The following is a 19,443-nucleotide window of genomic DNA, read 5'->3' on the forward strand; positions in this document are numbered from 1 at the left end:
CACGTGCCTGCTGGGATAAAGAGCCTGCCACGTTTTTTCTCTGAAACTTTCAAGTGTTCCTGCATGCTTGCCACCTGGCTCTGTTTGAGGGTCATCTGTTTGCGGGAAGACAGAAGATTCTGTGGAAACTGAGTACGTGCCAGCTCTTCTCTGAACTTCTCCGTTTGCCAGTCCTTGTCAGGCCACCATTTGCTAAGGTGCAATGTCCGTATCTGCAAAACTCAATCATTAATGTTGCAGAAGTGGGAGCCCTGAACTGAGTTCTCTTTGAGGTCAGCCCCTCTGCTTCTGCTTTGCCCCGGCAATGGTAGGAAAACAATGATTTAAAAATACTCTGAGGAGGTTCCTCATCAGAGGGAGGCAACGCAGACTGACCTGTTAGTCTGTGCAGAAAAAACAAAGGCAGCTTTACCTTCAGCTTTTAGCTAAAGATAGCGTGTCTTTATCAAGCAGAAAAGGCACAGTGTGAGAAGTGGTTAAGCATCTGTGGGCAACACTAAATTTATTCTCACATCCCAATTTAAAAGAAAGCGGAGCAAAATGGGATAGACCCGTGTGTACCGAAACTCCAGGTGCTTATACAACACCACGCAGCATGCACGTACATTCCTCATCCTACTGTCTGCTCTTAAGTTCTCTTCCGTTCTCTTCCGCTAGCCTCAGTTAGCTTCCGTTCTCACTTCTTTACTCCTTTTTTGCTTTCAGTACTGACACCCTCAGGTTCCTGCTTTATTCTCACTGCTCATTTGGCAGCGGCAGCAGAGCGCGGTGGTGGAGCGATACAGTCTTAGTCTCTTCACGAGCAGAAGTTTGGCTGGCAGCAGTATGGAGGTTTCCGGTACCAGGACTGTCCAGCATCTGTCACAGCAAGCCCTTTAGACTCTTTTGATGGCACAGAACAAGGCCTGCGGTTACTTTACAGAATTTAAGGAATGGTTTTCAAGCTGTTGAGGAGAGGGGAAGGGAGAAGGGGGAAGGGAGAGGGACAGGGACAGGCAGAGGCAGACTCACCCCGGGAACGAACGTACCACAGGAGATAAATGGCTCCTGCTCCAGCCAGATAAAGGGCACAAGTAACTATGTGAGAACAAAAGATAGAGAGAGACATGGAAAACATGAGTGTGGCCGGGGCTGATGACAGCATTGTTCTCTGACACCTTGCCAAAAGCAGCATTCCCACAGAGAAGACATTTTCCACCCCAGTGGGTAGCTGTCAAGGAATACAGCAGTTGTGTCCCACTGCCCTTCTGGAAGGAAAGCATCTCTTCTTTGATTTTTTTTTTTAATTTTTTTTCGAGGCAGGGAGAGCTTCCCTGCTGGCATCGATCCTTGCTGCCCTATTGGTTTATGAAGCATTGCCAGCGTCGTGAGAGCTGTGTCTGCCGTTGGAAGTTACTGGGCAATGAGGTATGATACAAATTTGCTGTGCGATAATTAATCAGCATGCTTTGTGCAGAGTGAGACTGAGGAACTGACTCCATTCAAGGGTAGTCTTACTGCATGCTAAGAACCAGATTAGCCACTCACCGCTGCCCAGTGGAAGTGGTCTTCTTCCTTTCCCAGTTGCTGCTCTGAGTGCTACCCGGTTCTTTCCTTCTCCTTCCATTGGCTCCTGGGCTCTTTGGAGTCTATTCTGGGCTGACTCAGCTTACTAGCCCAGAAGAGAGCAAATCCCTTTCTTTTTAGCTAGGATTGTTTTCTACTGGGTTGAATGACTGAATTGGCTCATGAATGTTCTGATGAACTCGGAGCTGGCACAACACAAACAGTGGGAGCAAGGACGGTAACAGGGGACTCGGCTCTTCATCTCAGCCACAGTGTTCCATTAGATCGGATCAACTATATCATGTCTCTTAACGCCATGAGTGTCTGTATGAGGAATAGGTGTAGAATATGCCGTACGCTGCACGTTTGTGACCTCCCTCACTCTGAATGAACTTCCTTTTAGACAGGAGTTCCTTCCTTTGAGAAAGGTGCGCTTTTCTGGTCAAACTGCAGAGGAGGATCTTTTCTTGATCACTCCTAGGTGCATTCACATCAAATTTCTGTCTTTTTCATTGTCTGCTTTGCATTATCATGTACTTCAAAGGGGATGGAGGAGAAAGGCTGCTATATCATGTCTGTTCTGCAGAGGAATAAGATGCATCTATCGTTTTCTCACCTATGTTGGCAACCACCCAGAGTCTTAGTCTCCTGAAAACATGGGGAAAGTGTATGTGAGTTTAATGCTGGTCCAAAAGGCCGAAGGAGTGTGTCCTTTAGAAGACTGGTCTTAACAAACTTGTAAGCAGAGGAGTTTGACTTCACGGACAGTAATAGGGTCATCAGCGGAGATAAAGCTCTATTTGTAAACGATACTATAACCTAGGAGAACTTTACAGTTGCTCCAGAGTTTGGAGCCTCTAACCGTAATCTGTACTTTGCCAGTTTGAGCCCTGAAAGCGAAGGGGGAAAAAAATGGCCGGTTTTACACTGAAACTGGATAAACGATTGGAACTATGTTGCCTTGTGTGCGATGGAAGTAACCGATGAGGAAATTATCGGTATGTATCCTTTCGCCCAGGAAAGGTGTTGCATTCTTACAGTATGGCTTTCCAAGTGTCCCTGTCTTGATGACCCATCTTTCCATTTCACATACCTCACATGGTTTCTTTCCTCATGCCTGAGAGTGTTGCTCTAAGCTCCTCCTTATTTCCAAGGCATTTTGATGACCTAAAAGGACACGGAAGCAGATGCATATGGGCCAGGAGCACTTGCAATCCCTGAATCAGTATATCGTGTCTCATGGTTTTCATTACTTTCTCAATTTTGCTTTTCCAATTGGGAAGGAAGCAAAAGTGGAAAAGTAAAAATAGAATGTGTGTTGGGAAAAGGAGATGTTGATCCCATGGGTTACTTACAATGCACAGTTTTGCCCTATCGCTGCTTGTTAGCTGGGCTGCAGGCCAAACATTTGGCCGATACAAATCTGCATAGTTCCAAAACACTGTGTTAATTTATGTGCTTTATTACAACAAACACCATTGAATAAGAGTGTATTTCTCTTTAGTAAATATCTGATAGTGTGATAAATCCAGTCATATTTTCAGAAAAGCTACCATAGCTCCAGACATGATATTTATCAGAGCAAGCAAAAACGGCCACGCAATTTTGCATTTCATATATGCATGCACTGGTATGTGGGGACTTGTGTTATAACACAAACGAGTAGGGTTGGCACAGGAGCGGAGGGGCTCGTGGTGTCAATATGTAACTTGTCCTGGCAAAGAAGAGTATTTTGGGACAGCCAGCTTCTGCTGCTGAGGTGCCTCAGCCTCACGGTTTCTAGGGACAGCATCGGTCGTCCGTGTCCTTTTGCTGATGCTGCCTGGCAATGTGGCGTGTCTCTCCTTATGTTATTTTTACTTCGGCTTACCCATACATCTGTGGCAAATGTGCGGATGAAAGAAAGCTTTGGTCGCCAAAGCAGCGGTAGCCACCCACCTGTCTAGGACGTGGCACACAGCATGTTGATGTCAGGCTTGTCAGGTCATGCCTTGTTAGTGAGGAGTGAATAAATGATGCTGTTATTTCCCGGGGAATGACAATACGCCATTGATGTGATGTATTACAGCCAAAAAAACTGGCAGTCTGGCTTCTGCCTCTCCTCGAAAACTTTACTGTCCTTAAGGTGCTGATGTGTATAATGATGAGGAGGGCAGTTCTGCCAGGGGTTCAACTGACTTATTCTAGGTTTGCAGGTTTTTCAAGTCTGACAAAGCTAGTGACCTCATTGTTTTCATAATTAATCTCTCATATATTGTAAAATATGTTGTAAAATGCAAAGTGACACAGTACCGTCAGTACTTAATTGTCCTTGTCTCGTCTGCAGTGATTTGACCCCTGTCAAAAAAAATGACAAAGGGCTCACTAGAAAACCCTGGAAGCCAGAGTATCTGACTGTAATTGTGTATGCCTTGATAAATCCCTAGCAGTTGCTTGCTGTAGTAATACCTGACTGAAGCTAATTCTGCAATGGCAGCTTTATGCTCTTACTTACAAGGCCTTTCTGAAGCTACTTGAGGAAGGAAACTGAAGCTTAGACATACTGTTTTCTTTGGACCCAGTAGTCTAGTTGCAAGTCTAGATCTGGAAATGGGTTATTTCAATGTTTAAAGAAGGACTGATGTGGGGAGTGGTTTAAGCCTCTCTCAGGTACTCTACCTTGATGAGACACTGTCAGGTGATAGGCTCAATGGTGTAAAGACTCTTCTGACCATGGTGTAAGTAGGTCAAAGATGGTAGAAACAGAGATTCGCCTTGTCTCGCCAGGGGTTTTTTTTGAGCTTTGTTGTGAATTTGAGGCTGGGGAAAGGTGTCTAGTTACCACCTTCAGACACGTGGGTCTTCTGTCCACGTACCAGCTACAACATGAACAGCGTAGCCTCCAAGCCTGCAGGCTGTGGCTTTCCTACCTTAAAAAGTTACACCATTTTATGTGTACTGGCATGTGGCAGGCTCTGGAGGTGCTATTTGAACTCAAAACCAAACCAACCAACCAACCAAACAAAAAGCAATGGAAACATATTACATTGTTATACTTCACTCTAAAGCATAAGTAGTTCCGAGAGAAGGAGCGTATTGCAGGGGTAAAAAATATAAAGACAAAAAAGCCAGTGAGAGGGTTCTTCCATTTCAAACTTTCTCTGATTAAGGAGTGTGCAAGATGTCACATTTCTGTTCCGTGCTTCACTGAATAAGCAAGGAATAAATTCTTTCCTGCGAGTACCGGACTGGCTGATTATCTCAAGTTCAGAGCACTGTGTTTGAAAAATAAAGATCTAATATGGGAAAGCAGCAGCATGTGCTTTTGCCCTTTTGAGTCTCACTGCAGGATCCAGTTGACACAGGCTGGCACAATGACTTACTCTGGGGACTGTTCTTTCAAAGACAGCATCGGGACCTCTCTGCCAGTGGTGCTCGTGAAACAGACTATGCCACTTGCAAACTACACACTTTTCAGAAATTCAGAAGGTACCGTGCAAGCAGATATTTATCTGCTCAGGGTGCAGGAATGCAGAACTTCCCATCGTCTGGTCAAGGAGGAAGTAGCCTCTTCGGTACTGGAAATAACTGAAAGTTCTGAGCCTAAGGATACTGCAGTAGTTTGTAGGATGCTACCTCCCATGAACTGGAAAGAATGTTAAATGTGCCTGACGAGAAGCTCTGCTCAGTTATCCTGAACTTCAGGGTTAGCCGAGCATCCTAGCAACTGCTACTGTCATTTACTGGTGGGCCCTACCAAAGCCAATGGAAAACGATGCCACTGTGCCAAGTTGCTCGGAGAAGTGAAAGGCAGAGAAGCATCTCAGCTGCAATGGTGGTGCCCATATTAGAAGGTGGTTAAGTCACCATCCCTGGAGATATTTAAAAGATGTGTAGACGTGGTGCTTAGGGACATTGTTTAGTGGTGGACTTGGCAGTGTTAGGTTGATGGTTGGACTTGATGATCTTAAAGGCCCTTCCCAACCTAAATGATTCTGTGATTCTATGATTCCTCATTTGCCCTGTTAATTAAGAAACACTCGCAAGTATTGGTAAATGCCAAAATGGTGTCAATAATCTAAGTTATCAGAAGGGGAAAACAAAGCATGCGGTAAAATGATTTCCTCAAAGCTGTGCAAAGAAAAATGTGCCGGAGACGACTAGTTCTGCCTCCAAGTCCTATTTTCAAGCCATAACGAGACCTCCCTTCTTCACATAGGGTTGAAGAATAATGGTAGAATATCTCTCCTAGATAGCGGACAGACTTCCTTTTCCGCACTCAAGTTTGCCAGATTGTTGCAGGTGACTGATAAAAAGCTGCACGTGATACCCCCTACCACTGAAATAGCAGAATCCTGAAGGGGACATCTGTCGACCGCCTTTGATACATACAAGCTGATTCTCTTCTCATTCAGCTTTATACAACCTTAATTCCACTAAGCACATAGAATTAGTCTCAATTTATACCAGAGGTAAACAGAGCCTGGGTCAGACTTTTGGAACTAGATTGATAACAGGCCTAAGAACCCATGACTTTAAATTGTCCGTATTACTGTGCTAAACCTGATTACTCTCTAGTTCAGCAGTCACAGTGGACACAGTTGTAATCTATATCCTTAAAGATTATGTTAGGAGGAGAAGACAGCAAGAGCTACGCTTCATCTCAGAGCCAATTTGCAGTATCCTGAGTGAATGGGAGTCATCAGAGTTACTCCAGTTGTAATCACAGTGGTGCACCTGCACAGAGAACATGGCCCACACTGGAAGGAACAAACGAGCTTTGCGCAAATCCTTCTGCAACTAGAGGGGAGAACGAAGAGAAAATCGCACGCGGTTGCTGTGTGCGGTGTTGCCACAGACTTCTTAGGGGAAACTCCATGGAGGTATGCTAGCATCTGTGTGCACAGAGTCCCTTGGAGAAAAGGCAGATGGCTCAAGAATTTCTGGGTCCTATCCGATGAGATGCCACGCATCAGATTGTGTAACAGTGCTGCGCGTGTGTATGCCAATGTCTTGCAGCAGGGAACAGGCAATGGCTGCGTTCAGAGACAGGATGCCTTTCAGTTGGACTCCTTCAAGTTAAAGACCTGCTTAAAAGGCTCGCTCTCTCTGGCTACTGCTCAGCACAGATGCAGTTACGCCTGTGTCCCTTCAACTATACTGGCCTTTCGGTAACAGTGCTGAGCCTGTAACTCACTGCAGGCTGCCGCTCCTCTCTCCTTGCTTGTCCTGGGCTTTAACTGTAGAATGTCATGTGGAAGGAGTAATCTCAGAAGGTCTCATAAGGCAGATATTGTCTGCAAGGTGGGTATTGAAGACTACGGCTTAACACTGAGAACCGCTGAGGGTGCCACAGAACAGAACTGGAAAGGACTGCAGCAAATGCTGATTGTGGAGGTTAAAAGGAAGGAGTGGAGGAAGGCTCTGTGTGGAACCTCAGCCTGTTCCAAGGGAGATGAGTAATATGATGTCAGTGCTCACACCGATGTAAATCTTGTGAGAGAAAACAGACCCATGGCCCAAGAAGATCTGTGACAAGAGCCGAAAGCCTCATTTTGAACTCTTCATCATCCTGCTCTGCTCACAATGAAAACAAAGACAGCAGTTGCTGAGTCAGCTCTTAGTCTGTTCTCTGCCCTGTACCTCACAGGAGGGAACCGAAAGGAAATTCCACCCCATTCCATTGAGCTTCCCACTTCCTGAAAACAGTAACAGAGAGATGGGTAGGCAGTGGAAGCTAACAAGATGGGAAGGATGACAGATTTTAAAAGCCTTAAAGCTTTCGAAAACCTTAAAAGACATACCTGGATATTCTCTCACACCAACATAAACCAGAAGTATCTTCCAGATATTTATACCAAATGAATGTCTAGATCAGATCCAAAGTATTATCTTCCAGATATTTATACCAAATGAATGTCTAGATCAGATCCAAAGTATTAAAAAATTCCCTCAGTGATTTATAGAGATGTAGTGAGACCCTCATCCAATGTAGCTCATCCTCATTCCACTGAATTCAATGGAGCTTTACCATTTCGTGCATATTTAAGTGACCCATTAAATCGCCAAAGAAAGCGCCCCCGATGTGCGTGGCCGTTATATTCGTGTCACCATTTGCCATTGAAATACATATTTCAGCATATTCCTTAAATGCACTCTGGCAAAATGATACCATAGTTACGCATGTATTTGTAACACCACTGTGCTATTAAAATATCATGAAAAGCAGTTTACTATGCAGTGGACACCCAAGAGTAAAAGAAAACAACTTTTTCTTTCACAAATCTAAAGCTCAAATGTACACGTTAAAGGGAACCTCTGGATCATGCAGAACTTGCCAACCAGTATTGACTTATATTTATTTTAGGTCCATTTTATGTCAGTGATTGCATAATCACCTGTTTTACCATGTTCTATATATACTAGCTGATAATCCAAGATGATGTAAATCCAAATGCTTGGATATAAGTTTGCTCACTGTGTTTATAGTTCATTGTTTGGATGAAGTTTAATTTGGATGATCTTGTGGCCTGTTTGATGTACCAAATTTTCATTCTCAAACCACAGGGAAAACGATTTAGAGCTTAGCACTGCAAATTAAACTATCTCAGTCTAGTATCATTGTACTAGAGCACTGTGTTGATGTCAGAGATTTGAACCACTGGGAACAAAATATGGCAATGGATCGGTGCAGATCTGCCAGAACAGCTATACAGGTTTTTACAAAAACATACATATGCGCACGCACACACACGTAAAACCATTAGCATTGAGCTTTAATGAGAAATAAAGCTTGGAACATTTAATAGATTATGTAGTACAGCGTTGTTTCCTGTCCCCCACTCAAATAAGACAGTCTTTCTCTCTGTCTTTCTGTCTTTGTCTTCTCATTGGAGAAGGACTGTTTACAAGGGCATGTAGTGAAAAGACAAGGGGTAATGGGTTTAAAATGAAAAAGGGAAGATTTAGATTAGATATTAGGAAGAAATTCTTTACTGTGAGAGTGGTGAGGCACTGGGACAGGTTGCCCAGAGAAACTGCAGATGCCCCATCCCCCCCCATCCCTGGCAGTATTCAAGGCCAGGTTGGATGGGGCTTTGGGCAACCTGGTCTAGTGGAGGGTGTCCCTGCCATGGCAGGGGGTTGGAACTAGATGGTCTTTGAGATCCCTTCCAAACCAAACCATTCTAGGATTCTTCCCCCCCCCCCCCCCCCCTTCTTTCTTTCCTCTCTTTCTCTTCTCTTTCCCACCTTTGCAGGAATCTTAATAGACTTGTGGAAGTGTTTCTATTCTCTGCTTAGAAATGCAAACATGGTGAACATCCCTGGGCAACACTGGGAAAATGATTGTGCAACTGTTGCATACCCTAGCTGTTCTACTGGGTGCAGATCAGTTTTCAAAAGGATTATTCATACTTGCCTGAGAATCAGTGACTCATACTGCTCTAGTCCATAGTTCCTGACCAGGACCACTAAAGGCAGTGGATTTATGTAGAAGACAAAATGAGAATCTTGTACCCTGTTGTACATTATCACTTCTGGTGGGACACCGGATGGAAAGAACTCAAACTTGTTTATCAAAGCCCGTGGTGAGCATGTTGGATGGGCATTTATTTAAGGACAAATTCAAAACTCCTCTTTATGTAAACTGAGCATATTTTGTTCTGGACTGAAACATTTTTTGGTTTTCCTTAGTTCGGTGCCTGGACGTACCATTTTTCAATCACAGTTTTCCAAGCAGAATTTTGCCTTAAGACAGCTAAACTGGCTACTTGAGATGTGCTGTGGAATGAAATATGTTATGTGGATGCTGGTTTGCTTGCAGGGTAGATTAGATACTCTAGAAGTGCCGTAAGGCCCTTACAAAAAACATGTGATATTGCTACTGAAATTGTTCAAACTGTTGTATTGCTGTAGGCTGTAGTATTTGGCCTATTGCTAACAGAATATTGACGGGCTTATCATAAGTCTGGTTTTCCTGGGTGTTTCCTTTTCTCCTGCTGGAAGATTTTGTCAAATGAGATTTTGAGGATTTTATAGTCCTTGTCTTGGTTTCCCACATGCCAAATACCTTCAGTCAGGCTATCTTTCCTCTACAAATCCTGGATGTAACCACAGCACGTTTTTAATTATTTGTTCATCCTCCCCATGATGTCCAGCCAAGCCACGTTACCAGCTAATTTAGCTGGAACTGTATGTTCTTCAAGGTTCTAAATCATGTCTGAAGACATGATAACTGGGACCTCTTTCTTGCTGACAGAAGAGAGTTTATTTCATCATAGTAGACAAATGTCAAGCCTCATTTGGAGAAGTGGAGGAAAGCAAACAGTTTGTTTTAATGAAATGGCATGCTGCTGCTGTTCTAGGACAGTTTTTATTTCTTTCTAGTAGTCCAGACTGATTCTAAAATGAGCGCTCAGGAAACTATTGAGACCCCGTGAACAGAAAAACACCCATTGATCTTGGTCTTTGGGCTGTGGGTCAGACCTGAAAAGAGGTCCTTGATTGCTTATACTTCAAAATAAATCTTAATTCCTGCTAGGATTTTATTGAAGAAAAAGAGCATCAGATACTGAGACAGAGAGAAGGAAGGACAGCCGAACATCAAATTCCTAGTGTGATTTGGGCATCAAAATGTCTTAGGTGAATTTAAGCTGTGAGAATCTGACTGTTGTCTTTCCATCTTTGAATTGTATCGTTTGTTTTGGGCTTCACTTCTGGTGTTTATTTACAATACTGTCTGTTTTGAGAGGCTTTTATATTCCCACACTGTGTCCAGCTGCAAGAGCTCAAAAGGAGGAGATCTGAAACAGGAACAGAAATGTGGGTGTGGTTTTAGACTACTGAAGTAAGAGCCCAGTTCCTCATTTGTAGCACGGCAGAGACACAGACAGAGTGAAAGTTGTGCTTAAATTTGCTGTGAGATTAGGAAGTATCTGGAGTGTTGGTATCCTAACCTGTGCTGTAAATTGTTCTAAATGTGTGATTGAGAGGCAGTTTTAAAAATAATAGGGTTTTATGATTATTATATGGTTGCTGAGTCTGGAAGCAACAAAATAATTTGATTTGCTTGGCTGTCCTAGACCCTGCTGAGAGTGGGTTGAAAATTTTCTTTCAAACCACCTTTTGTCAGAAAACTGAACTTTCAACTACATTAATATTCTGTGAAAAAGTTTAAACTTTCCTTAGTAATTTAAAAATATTGTAAAAATGGAAATCTTTACCGTGAAGGCAGGAATATTTTCCTAAGTATTACGGTATTAGTACCATTAGCTAATAGCTGATAGCTGTGAGCTGTCAGTTTTAATACTCACACACACGCATATATAATTTGTAGATAAGGTTGTGTATGTTAAGAAATGACCTATGAGCAAGTGGGAATTGACTTATTATTGCTCTAGGGTTTTACACATACTGACTCAAATCCTCTGCAATCCGGAGGTGGGGTGAAAAGTTGAGGAAGAATTTCTCCAACTTACCCTGCTCATTCTAGATTTACAGTCTCAGGTGTTGAGAGAACAACTGTTGACAACTGTTAAATGATGACTCCTTTCTGTAAGAAAGCAGTCATTACCTTGCAAGACAGCGGCATTTTTCTACAGCAGTGTTTCAATGCTGTAAAATAGGTCCCACAAAAGACCTTGGGGTAAGGGAAGGGGAGGGCAAGGAAAAAGAATGCATCCAGTGGTACTGGATAAAAGGAAGAGATAAGTTGGTATTTAAAGTTATCAGTAGCTTAGATAAATGGGTAAGTATTACATACAAATACACACACATACACGTGCCCACAGAGGAGCATAAGTTTGTACTTAGAAAACTTATCAAATGCAAAAAGCTTTAAATTACAGTATGCATCTCTATCCTGCTTCACTCCTGGAGGTTCTGACACAGACCTGCAGGGACTGTCTCTGTAGTGTTCTGCAAACACCTGAGAGTCTAGGCATGCTCGTAAACGTGTGCGTAAGGGACTTAGTTTTTCATGTGAATGCAGTGTTCCTGAGAGAAAGAGGCAATGATTCAGTAATATGGTAAATCTCATATGGTACCAATAAATTTGTAGCTACCTGACATAGTGCTGAACACATATAGGCTAAGTCTGATGGTGTAAATTTGCTTAAAATATCTTCCAGATCTCCTTTTCCTGTGAGGCTTTATGTATGAGGTATTGTCTTGTGCTGCAGTAGGCAATAAAGAATAAACCCGAGCGCATTCCCCATCGTGGCTCTGGCTAGTTTGACTCCTCTGTGTACCTCATCCCGCATCCGGCAGATCCAATGTGTGTGCATGATTTGGCAGCTTAGTATTAATGCCCATTGAATCGCAGCCCACAGTGCAAAACTCTTGAGCGCGAAGGAGAGTATGGTGGGTGTATGTGCAAGTTCGTGCGCATGAAGGGACGTGTAAGCCTTCAGCACGCGTGTGCATCTCTGTCCCTATTTTCCCAGAGACAATTCTCCTCTCCCTTTGCCTCAGTGTTCCCCCCAGAAGAGAGAAGCTGTGCTTACTTTGGCATCATCATCCCAGCAACTGGGGAAAGACGAGATACTCACCCCTCCTCTCCTCACCCTGTCTCTCTCCTATTGCTCCCCGACCCCCACCTCCCACTCCTTCCTCTCTCTTCCGCACACCAGCGCCGTGGCCCGGTTCGGGCGGCCCCGCACGTCGCCCACCACGCCCAGTCCTCTCAGGACTTCAGAGCCCCGGGCAGCTGAGAACAAGCCGGTGCCTCCGCCCCTTCTCCCTCCCTCTTCCATCGTTGTCTCCTGAAATTACATCTCCCTCTTCTGAGGGAGCATACGCTGAGCGCGGCAGCCCGGGCAGCCGCCCCGCCGCCCGGCTCCCGCGCGCGTTTCCTTCGCGCCCCGCTGTTGCGCGGCGCTGCCGACGCGCCCCCCAGGTGCCTCCCCCTCCTTGGCGGGTGCGGCGCGGGTTGTGCGGGGCTCTTCCTTCGCACCATGAAAGCGGGTCGTGGCCTGGCGGCAACGGGGGCTGGTCAGCGCGGGGGCCGAGCCTAGGGCCGCCGGGAGGCAGAGGGCGCCCTCCAAGGAGAGGCGGCGGCGGCGGCGGGAGGGCAGACGTCCGGGCGTCTGTCGCTAGCGGCCCCCGAGACCCCCGCTTCCCTGGCCACGCCGCGCAGCCTGCGGTCCGCGGGCACCATGGCCAGCGAGATGGAGGATCTGAACAGCCAGGAGGCGCAGACCGTCAGTGAGGCCCTGGGACGCTACGAAGACACGCTGCGGGGCGCCGTCCGGGAGATCCATGTGGACATCCAGACGTTCAAGCAAGGGGTAGGCCGGCAGGTGGAGGAGGTGCTGCGCCTCGCCAGCCCCCTGGCACACACCGTCTCTGAGCTGCAGCAGGAGAACCGGCGCCTGCGGGCGCAGCTGGAGCGCCTGTCTCGGCAGGTGGAGGCCCTCGGCCGGTCGGCAGGGCTGCCGGAGGAGTGGGCAGACGAGGCGGCGGGGAGCCCCACGGTCGCGGGGCCTGGCTCTCTGGGACAGGGTTCGGCCGGCAGCAGGTTCTCCAGCCATGCCAAGCTAGCGGTCACCGGCCGGAGCCAAGTAAGTGTTGGCCGCGGTCAGGGAGGCGGCGGGAGGGAAGGCCAAGAGGGTGCGTGAGCTGATGCTTCACGGGTGTTGCCAGGCTGTGTGCTGGCATGGGGAGTGTTTAAGGACACGGGGCTCCTCCTTTGCCGTGCAGGGTCAATGGGCTTTTGGGAGGTGCTCTGAGAAATGGTCTTGGCCCTGATACCACCTGGACACGTTCCTGATTATGGTGCTGCTTGGTCAAACTGGGATCTCGGTTAGAGTGGTAGCAACCTGTCAGTTCAGTGTGGTTAGAAGTAAGAAGAGAAGCCGAGGCAGTCTCAGCTATCAGTATACGTATGTACGTGAATATCTGTGTATCCTTTCTGGACTTGATTCAGGGGGATCTGTGTGCTAGCAATGCTGTTTGCCAGTTGGCAAGCTCATAAAGGAGAACAGCTCAGCATATAGCAGGCGGTAACATGTTTTCCTTAGATAGTGACTTAGCGTCCTGCAGTGAGACAGTTGTGCTGCACAACCACTGTCCCGCACTGCTGCAGCTCATCCCTGAGAGGCAGGCCTCATGCAAGTTAAACTAGCCCAAACCCACACATGTTCCTCCCAGTGATAAATGTTCTGCAGTGTAGTAGAGCCTTGTAACTCATGCATGGAAACCTCAGTTAGTGGGAAGCTCATCTGGCACTGAGACATTTTGTGTAATACTTCTATGTGTCCGGCTCTATGGAAAGAGTTGGGATCTCCTGCACGATCCTTGACACCAGGAGGTGGTAGCCAGACAGTACACCATGATTCAGTCACACAAAACTGTGCGATACCAGAGACTTGGCTTTCACAGATGACAGCCTATTTTGTGTAATCTTGATTAAGCCATGTCTTAAGAAGTCTTTAAGACTGTTGGAGCACGAAAAGCTGGTCTGCGGTCTATCCAGGCTTTGGGGATGGAAAATAAAAGCTTGGAAATGAAATTCACTCAAAGTTAAATTGGTGGTAATGAGCAGAGGGTCTGTATTGCATTCCAGCCCTTTTCATCCCTACTGACTCAAGAATGGGGGCATAGGGCTTCCCACAGCTAGGCAAGTGAAAAGGTAAAGCTGCCGCTTGATGCGTTGTTCCAACATAGTTGTGGCAACCGCTGCCTTTTCCCCCACGTGACAAAGGTAAGCAGCATACACACAACTTTCAGATCCGTCCCTTTTTGTTCCATGGCTCCATCCGCACTTGTGTGTATTGCAAGGAACAGAAGTAAGCTGAGCTACGTGGAAGGGACGAGGGGATGTGGTCCCTCACACCATCTCACCTGCTCCATCACTACTGCCTATGTTGTAGTGTGTCTTCAAGCTCTGTGAAAAGTCTTCCATCAAGGTTATGGCAATATCCAGCTTTAGGTATTGGTCTGCATTAAAGCACAGAATGGGCTTTTGTTTGGATTGGAACCTTCCCGCTTTGCTTTGAGAGTTCAGGGAAGATCACTTAAGTACTGATAGTTCTTCAGTGCCCTCCCAACAATTTTCCCCTGAAGGTTGGACAACTTCCCGAGTTAGCATAGCTGACCGAGAAGGAATTTCAGTACTGAGAACGATGGGAGATGCAGTTAGAGCTACACACACCGAATGCGTGCAGAGAAAACATGATTTTGTGGCTACGGCTCTGATGCGGCTCTGCTCAAATAGCTAAAGAGCAAGCCTTGGTCCCTACGCCAGTTACCCAGGTTCTCTGTAATGAAGAAAGTGTTCCCTCAGTTGCTTGCAAATTCTCATCATATGACCGAAGCACTTGAGTTTCAGATAAACAAGTACCTGTGACAAAATTGGTGACACTTCTAGTCTTAGTAAGGACTTCTGTAAGTATGAAATACGAGGAGCAAATAATCCTGGCCTGGAAATAGCAGCAAATCAAGATATGCTTTTTTGCTCCTGAAAAGAGTTACTGGTTGAGTTCTTTTTTTACTGTGTGGTCGATGCAGCGTTTATCCCAACATAAAGGCTTGGTTCTGTTGCCTTCCACATTTCTGGCAAAATACTTGGGATAAGAGTTCAGACTACCTTTTGCAGATTGGATACTGGAGATTCAGAGCATCTTCAGTGTATGAACTATTATTTTCTAATATTGCTAGATTATTTTTCAAGGTAATTTGATTGGGGAGGGGGGGGAAGCCAGGGAGTTCCAAGCATAGTTCAGAAGTAAGGACACAAATCTTTTAATTCTAATCTTCAGGCAATCTCTGTTACGCTGTCCTTGAAATCTGGTATACAAAAGTATATGTGCTTATTTAGGTGGAATTTTAAATGGCCATTAGCCACTGTGATTTGGAGGTGATTCTTTCTGGTATTTTGATGCCAAACTGTAATTTGGCTCTCTAACCAGGCCAGAATCTGAGAGCTGCTTTCGCAAAGGTGGAAAATAGGGTATGTTTGAAGAATTAATTCTGTAGTGGGGTCCTGGAGCCATAGCTGCACTACTGAGGATTTATCCCTCGCTGAGCAGTTTGTTGCTGTTTGTTGCCCTTTGAGTCACTGAGGTGTCTCTCCTACCTGCCTATGATTGTTAGAAAGGAAGAGTTTTGACCTTTTTTGTTGATCAGATCTTACGTTTTGGCAGAAGCTTTATCACTTGTGATCTTTCCATAGTGTTTATGGCTGAGCATGATGCCTTTGTGAACAGGGAGGACTAAAAATATATGGTAAGGGTGTTCTGTTTTTATACTGCCAGAGGAGTTTCTGTACAGTGTGGACAGACTGCTGGACAGACCGTTACAGAGAACCTGCCTGCAGTGGTCAAAGCAGCAGAGAGACAAATAGCTGGCTATGACCACCTGGGCAGATCTAAACAAATATTACCCATTGGTATCTCTATGTGGTGACCTGATGGCACCCAACCGTTAGTCAGCCTGGGAGTAACTGCATGAGACATACGGATCTGCGGTATACAGGCAGCGAGATTAAGTGATCCAGCAGTCACCTGGCATTACATGCTATGATTCTAAACTGTTTCAACTCCTACATCAGACAAAAGAAATTTGGCAGTTCCATTTCCTTGTTGTTATTCTCTTACACTTCCTGCAAGTGTCCTTTTGGAATAGTGACGTTCCAAGGTTGCCTTGATCCTTATCTAGATTATTTTAGTTGTTTGTTTTGTTTTAATTCACAGTGATATAGCCACGGGCACCCGCTGAAGCTGCCGTGGTAGAATTGTTCCCATTTTAGAATTGTCCATTTTTATCCAGCCTTGCTTCAAAAAAGGTTCTGTGAAAAGTGCTTCTACTGTTTTTCTTCAGAGATTACTCCATGTGCGAAGCTTTCCTAATATGCTCGTGGTGGTCAAGGCTTTTTCTTCAAGCTTCAGGACCAGTTACAGATAGAGAGTACTTGCATTATCTGATGGACAATGGCTCTCTAGTAGAAGAACTAAGGGGTAAATGTGGTGCAGTTCTTGTTGGTGTCTAGCAGCCTTGTTTGCATTTCCGCACACATTTCATCATTCCCCATTTCTGATGTATCAATGATCTCTTTATATGCATGGAACAGAGTGTGAAATTTTGCCTTGTGGAAGTTGGTGGTGGTTTTGCTGTTCACCAAAGTGAAGCATCAGTTTCATCTGGCATGTGTAACAAGAGAGGGAGATACCTCTCACAGATAAACAGCATTTCTAGATGCAATGATTTTTATCATGACCCTTTTGATAATTGGTGCTTTTATGAAAGGCCTTGGATGACTGAGATCTCTCATTTGTCTGTCATTCTTCTACAATTTGACCTTGTTGCAGGCAAAAGCTTGAAGACATAACAGACGTGCACCTTAGGCTTGGAGAGAAAATAGTATTTCTTTTCTTTCTGATCTCATGATCTGGTGCTTACTTTTTCAGAATGTGTGGGATTTTCAGTACTGGGTTACGATATTTGCCTGTTTTATAGCAGTTTCCAGTCATGGATTTTCAAGGTCTAACTTCTTTGCAGTGAAGGAAGAATTGCAGCAACCCTACGTTACGTGGAGACTTCTGAGCTACAGAGAGATTAGTTGTAAGAGCAAGCCAAAGACATGCAAAACATTAGCGTTAACCTTCTTTTCTTCAACTTTGCCAGTTCCTCATCATGATGTTGTTACATGAGTGGTATGAATGAGTATTTACTAAGCACAGATAGAGGTACCTGTCCCTCTGCTATTTACGATCTATGTAGCCAGCGTTAACAGGGGAAGTACTGTTACGCACATGGGTTTGTCAGAAGCTTGGCATGTCCAACAAGGTAGACTTTAAAGTAATTTAGCCTGACGCTACTAAACGCACAGTAGAATCTGATCCCAGATCCTCCCAGTGTTTTATCAGCACATCGGCCTTCCCCGTCCTCCAGCCTGGTACCAGTTTCTTCCTTAGCACTGTTAGCCAAAATCTGGTAATCGGGCTTCCATAAAACAAATCAACGCAGCACCTGTCACTGCATTAGGAAGCCAGTTCAGTGTGTAGGATGCTACGTGATCTTTGCAATGACCACCTCCTTTGACTGTTTTGCTCGCCACCACCCCCCCCCCCCCCCCCCAGCTTATAAAGCAGATTCATGTTTACATTCTACATAGGCATTTGATACATTCGGGTCATAATGGCTGACACAGCTAAACAGATCTAACTGTATGCCACAGGTACATTCTAGGGAGCTGCATTTAGCTGTGCTTTACATTTCAGCTCTGGATATGGCCAATAATTGTTGACTAGGATCTCAATTACACTAAATACAGCAACAAAAGATCTGTACCCCTGATTCTGCATGGTTTGTGCAATCAATATTTGGTGTACTTTTCTCAAGTTAATTCTGGCAGCTAGCGATAACTGAATTTACTCATGCGTAGTACTTTCTTCCTGACAAATCTAAAAGTTTCAAAATATTTTTATTTTCACAAATTAAAAGATACAATGACACAGACCCAGTTCAGTGGCTGTAAATCATACTGTGTGTGCGCGTGGAAGCATTCTCTGTGGGGATAGCAGATGGTATAAAAATGAAAAATATTTTTTATTATCAGGAGAGACAAATGTTTTTTTGAAGAAGTTGGTCTTCTAGTGATGTGTTGTAAAAAATGTTTGCTGACTGAGTAACTATCTTAGCTTTGCAAGCTGAGTAACTGTCTAAAGACTGCAGCTTTGTTGGATGTGAGCTCTTCTGAAAACCCGTCTGTAATGAAGTGTCTAAATAGGAGAGATCCCACAAAAATCAGTGGAGCCTAGATCGCTGAACTGTAGTGCTTTTGCTTGTAAGAAGGTTTTAGATGCTGGGAAAGAGTGAGAAGTTCTGAACATTCCAACTTCCCCAATCTAGTTTCTTTTCTTTTTAAATAAGAGGAAAGTTAAAGCAAAAGTTCTCCTTGTTCAAATCGATATACTGAACTTCATTACGTATTCGATTTGTAGAACTTGCAGTGTATCTTAAGGCAGGCTAACCTAGTTGTGGAATGGGCATTCTAACTCCCAGCTGTCTTAGGTGCACCTGAAAGCTTCATTGGGCATCAGTGGAAATCTGTCAGTCTTGTTAATGGAGCTATAAGCAACATTGTGCTAAAACATGGTGTTGTGTGTGGTTGGTTGGTTGTGTGGTGGTGGTGGTTGTTGGGGTTTGTTTTTTTTTTAAAAAAAGCAGCCTCTCACGCATTTTAGTGGTAAACAGGCTAAGGAATATCTTGGCTCATCACGTAACCTCTGCAGTCTTATCTGGCAGAGCACTGAAGTGCATATATAACCCCAGGAAGATCATTGGCTTAGAAACTAGGCAAGAGATTTAAATGAACGCTCCTGGCTGAGAAACCTTTAAAAGTCTTACTTTCTGAGAATACATTTTTGGGAAGTCTCAGGTCCTCTTCTGAACTTTGTATTGTTTTGTTGTAAAATCATATCCAGGTGATCCTATCTCTTTTCCTCACCTAGCGTAGAAAAATTGACATGAGAATCTGACCCCAGGTTAAAAAATAGTATACAACAATATAATAAAATACACCATCCAAGCTGAGCCTTAAAGACAGTTCACAGTATCTCAACGTCTTGCCGCCATTCCTTTCCGTGTTTTATTGTAATATATCTTTGTAAGACACTTGCTTACAAGGCAATAGGTCCTCATCTTGAAGTCAGGTTAATGGGGTTTGACCACATCTTTAGTTCCTGCAGCCAAAAATCATGTGGTTCCCCGTGATTTTTTGCAGGCGCAAACACACACGTGAACCAACAACAACAAAAAACCAAACCAAAACCCCACAACCACACACCCCCCCCACACACACACACACCCTGCACAAAAAAATTTCTTGCCTTAATTTTCTGGAATTATATTGGCAAACGTTATGGGAAAAAGTCGGTGCTTTTCCCAGAAAAACCTGTCCTTATGGAAGTTGCAGAT

General features: G+C 44.7%; 1 protein-coding gene across 2 annotated transcripts in view; it reads left to right on the forward strand.

Annotated features, from left to right (window-relative positions):
- The first annotated feature begins 989 nt into the window (after positions 1–989).
- SMTNL2 (smoothelin like 2) overlaps positions 990–19,443 on the forward strand; it is a 29,996-nt gene continuing 11,542 nt past the window's right edge. The window contains exon 1 of one of the 2 annotated variants that reach the window (XM_075771238.1): positions 990–1,407. In XM_075771238.1, the coding sequence (XP_075627353.1) occupies positions 1,135–1,407 (273 nt within the window). In that variant the 5' untranslated portion in view covers positions 990–1,134. Of the gene's footprint in view, positions 1,408–12,223; positions 13,086–19,443 lie in introns of those variants that run through there. The other variant, XM_075771237.1, reaches the window with a different exon arrangement.

Source organism: Balearica regulorum, chromosome 19 (genome assembly GCF_011004875.1).
Source record: "Balearica regulorum gibbericeps isolate bBalReg1 chromosome 19, bBalReg1.pri, whole genome shotgun sequence".
NCBI lineage: Eukaryota > Metazoa > Chordata > Aves > Gruiformes > Gruidae > Balearica > Balearica regulorum.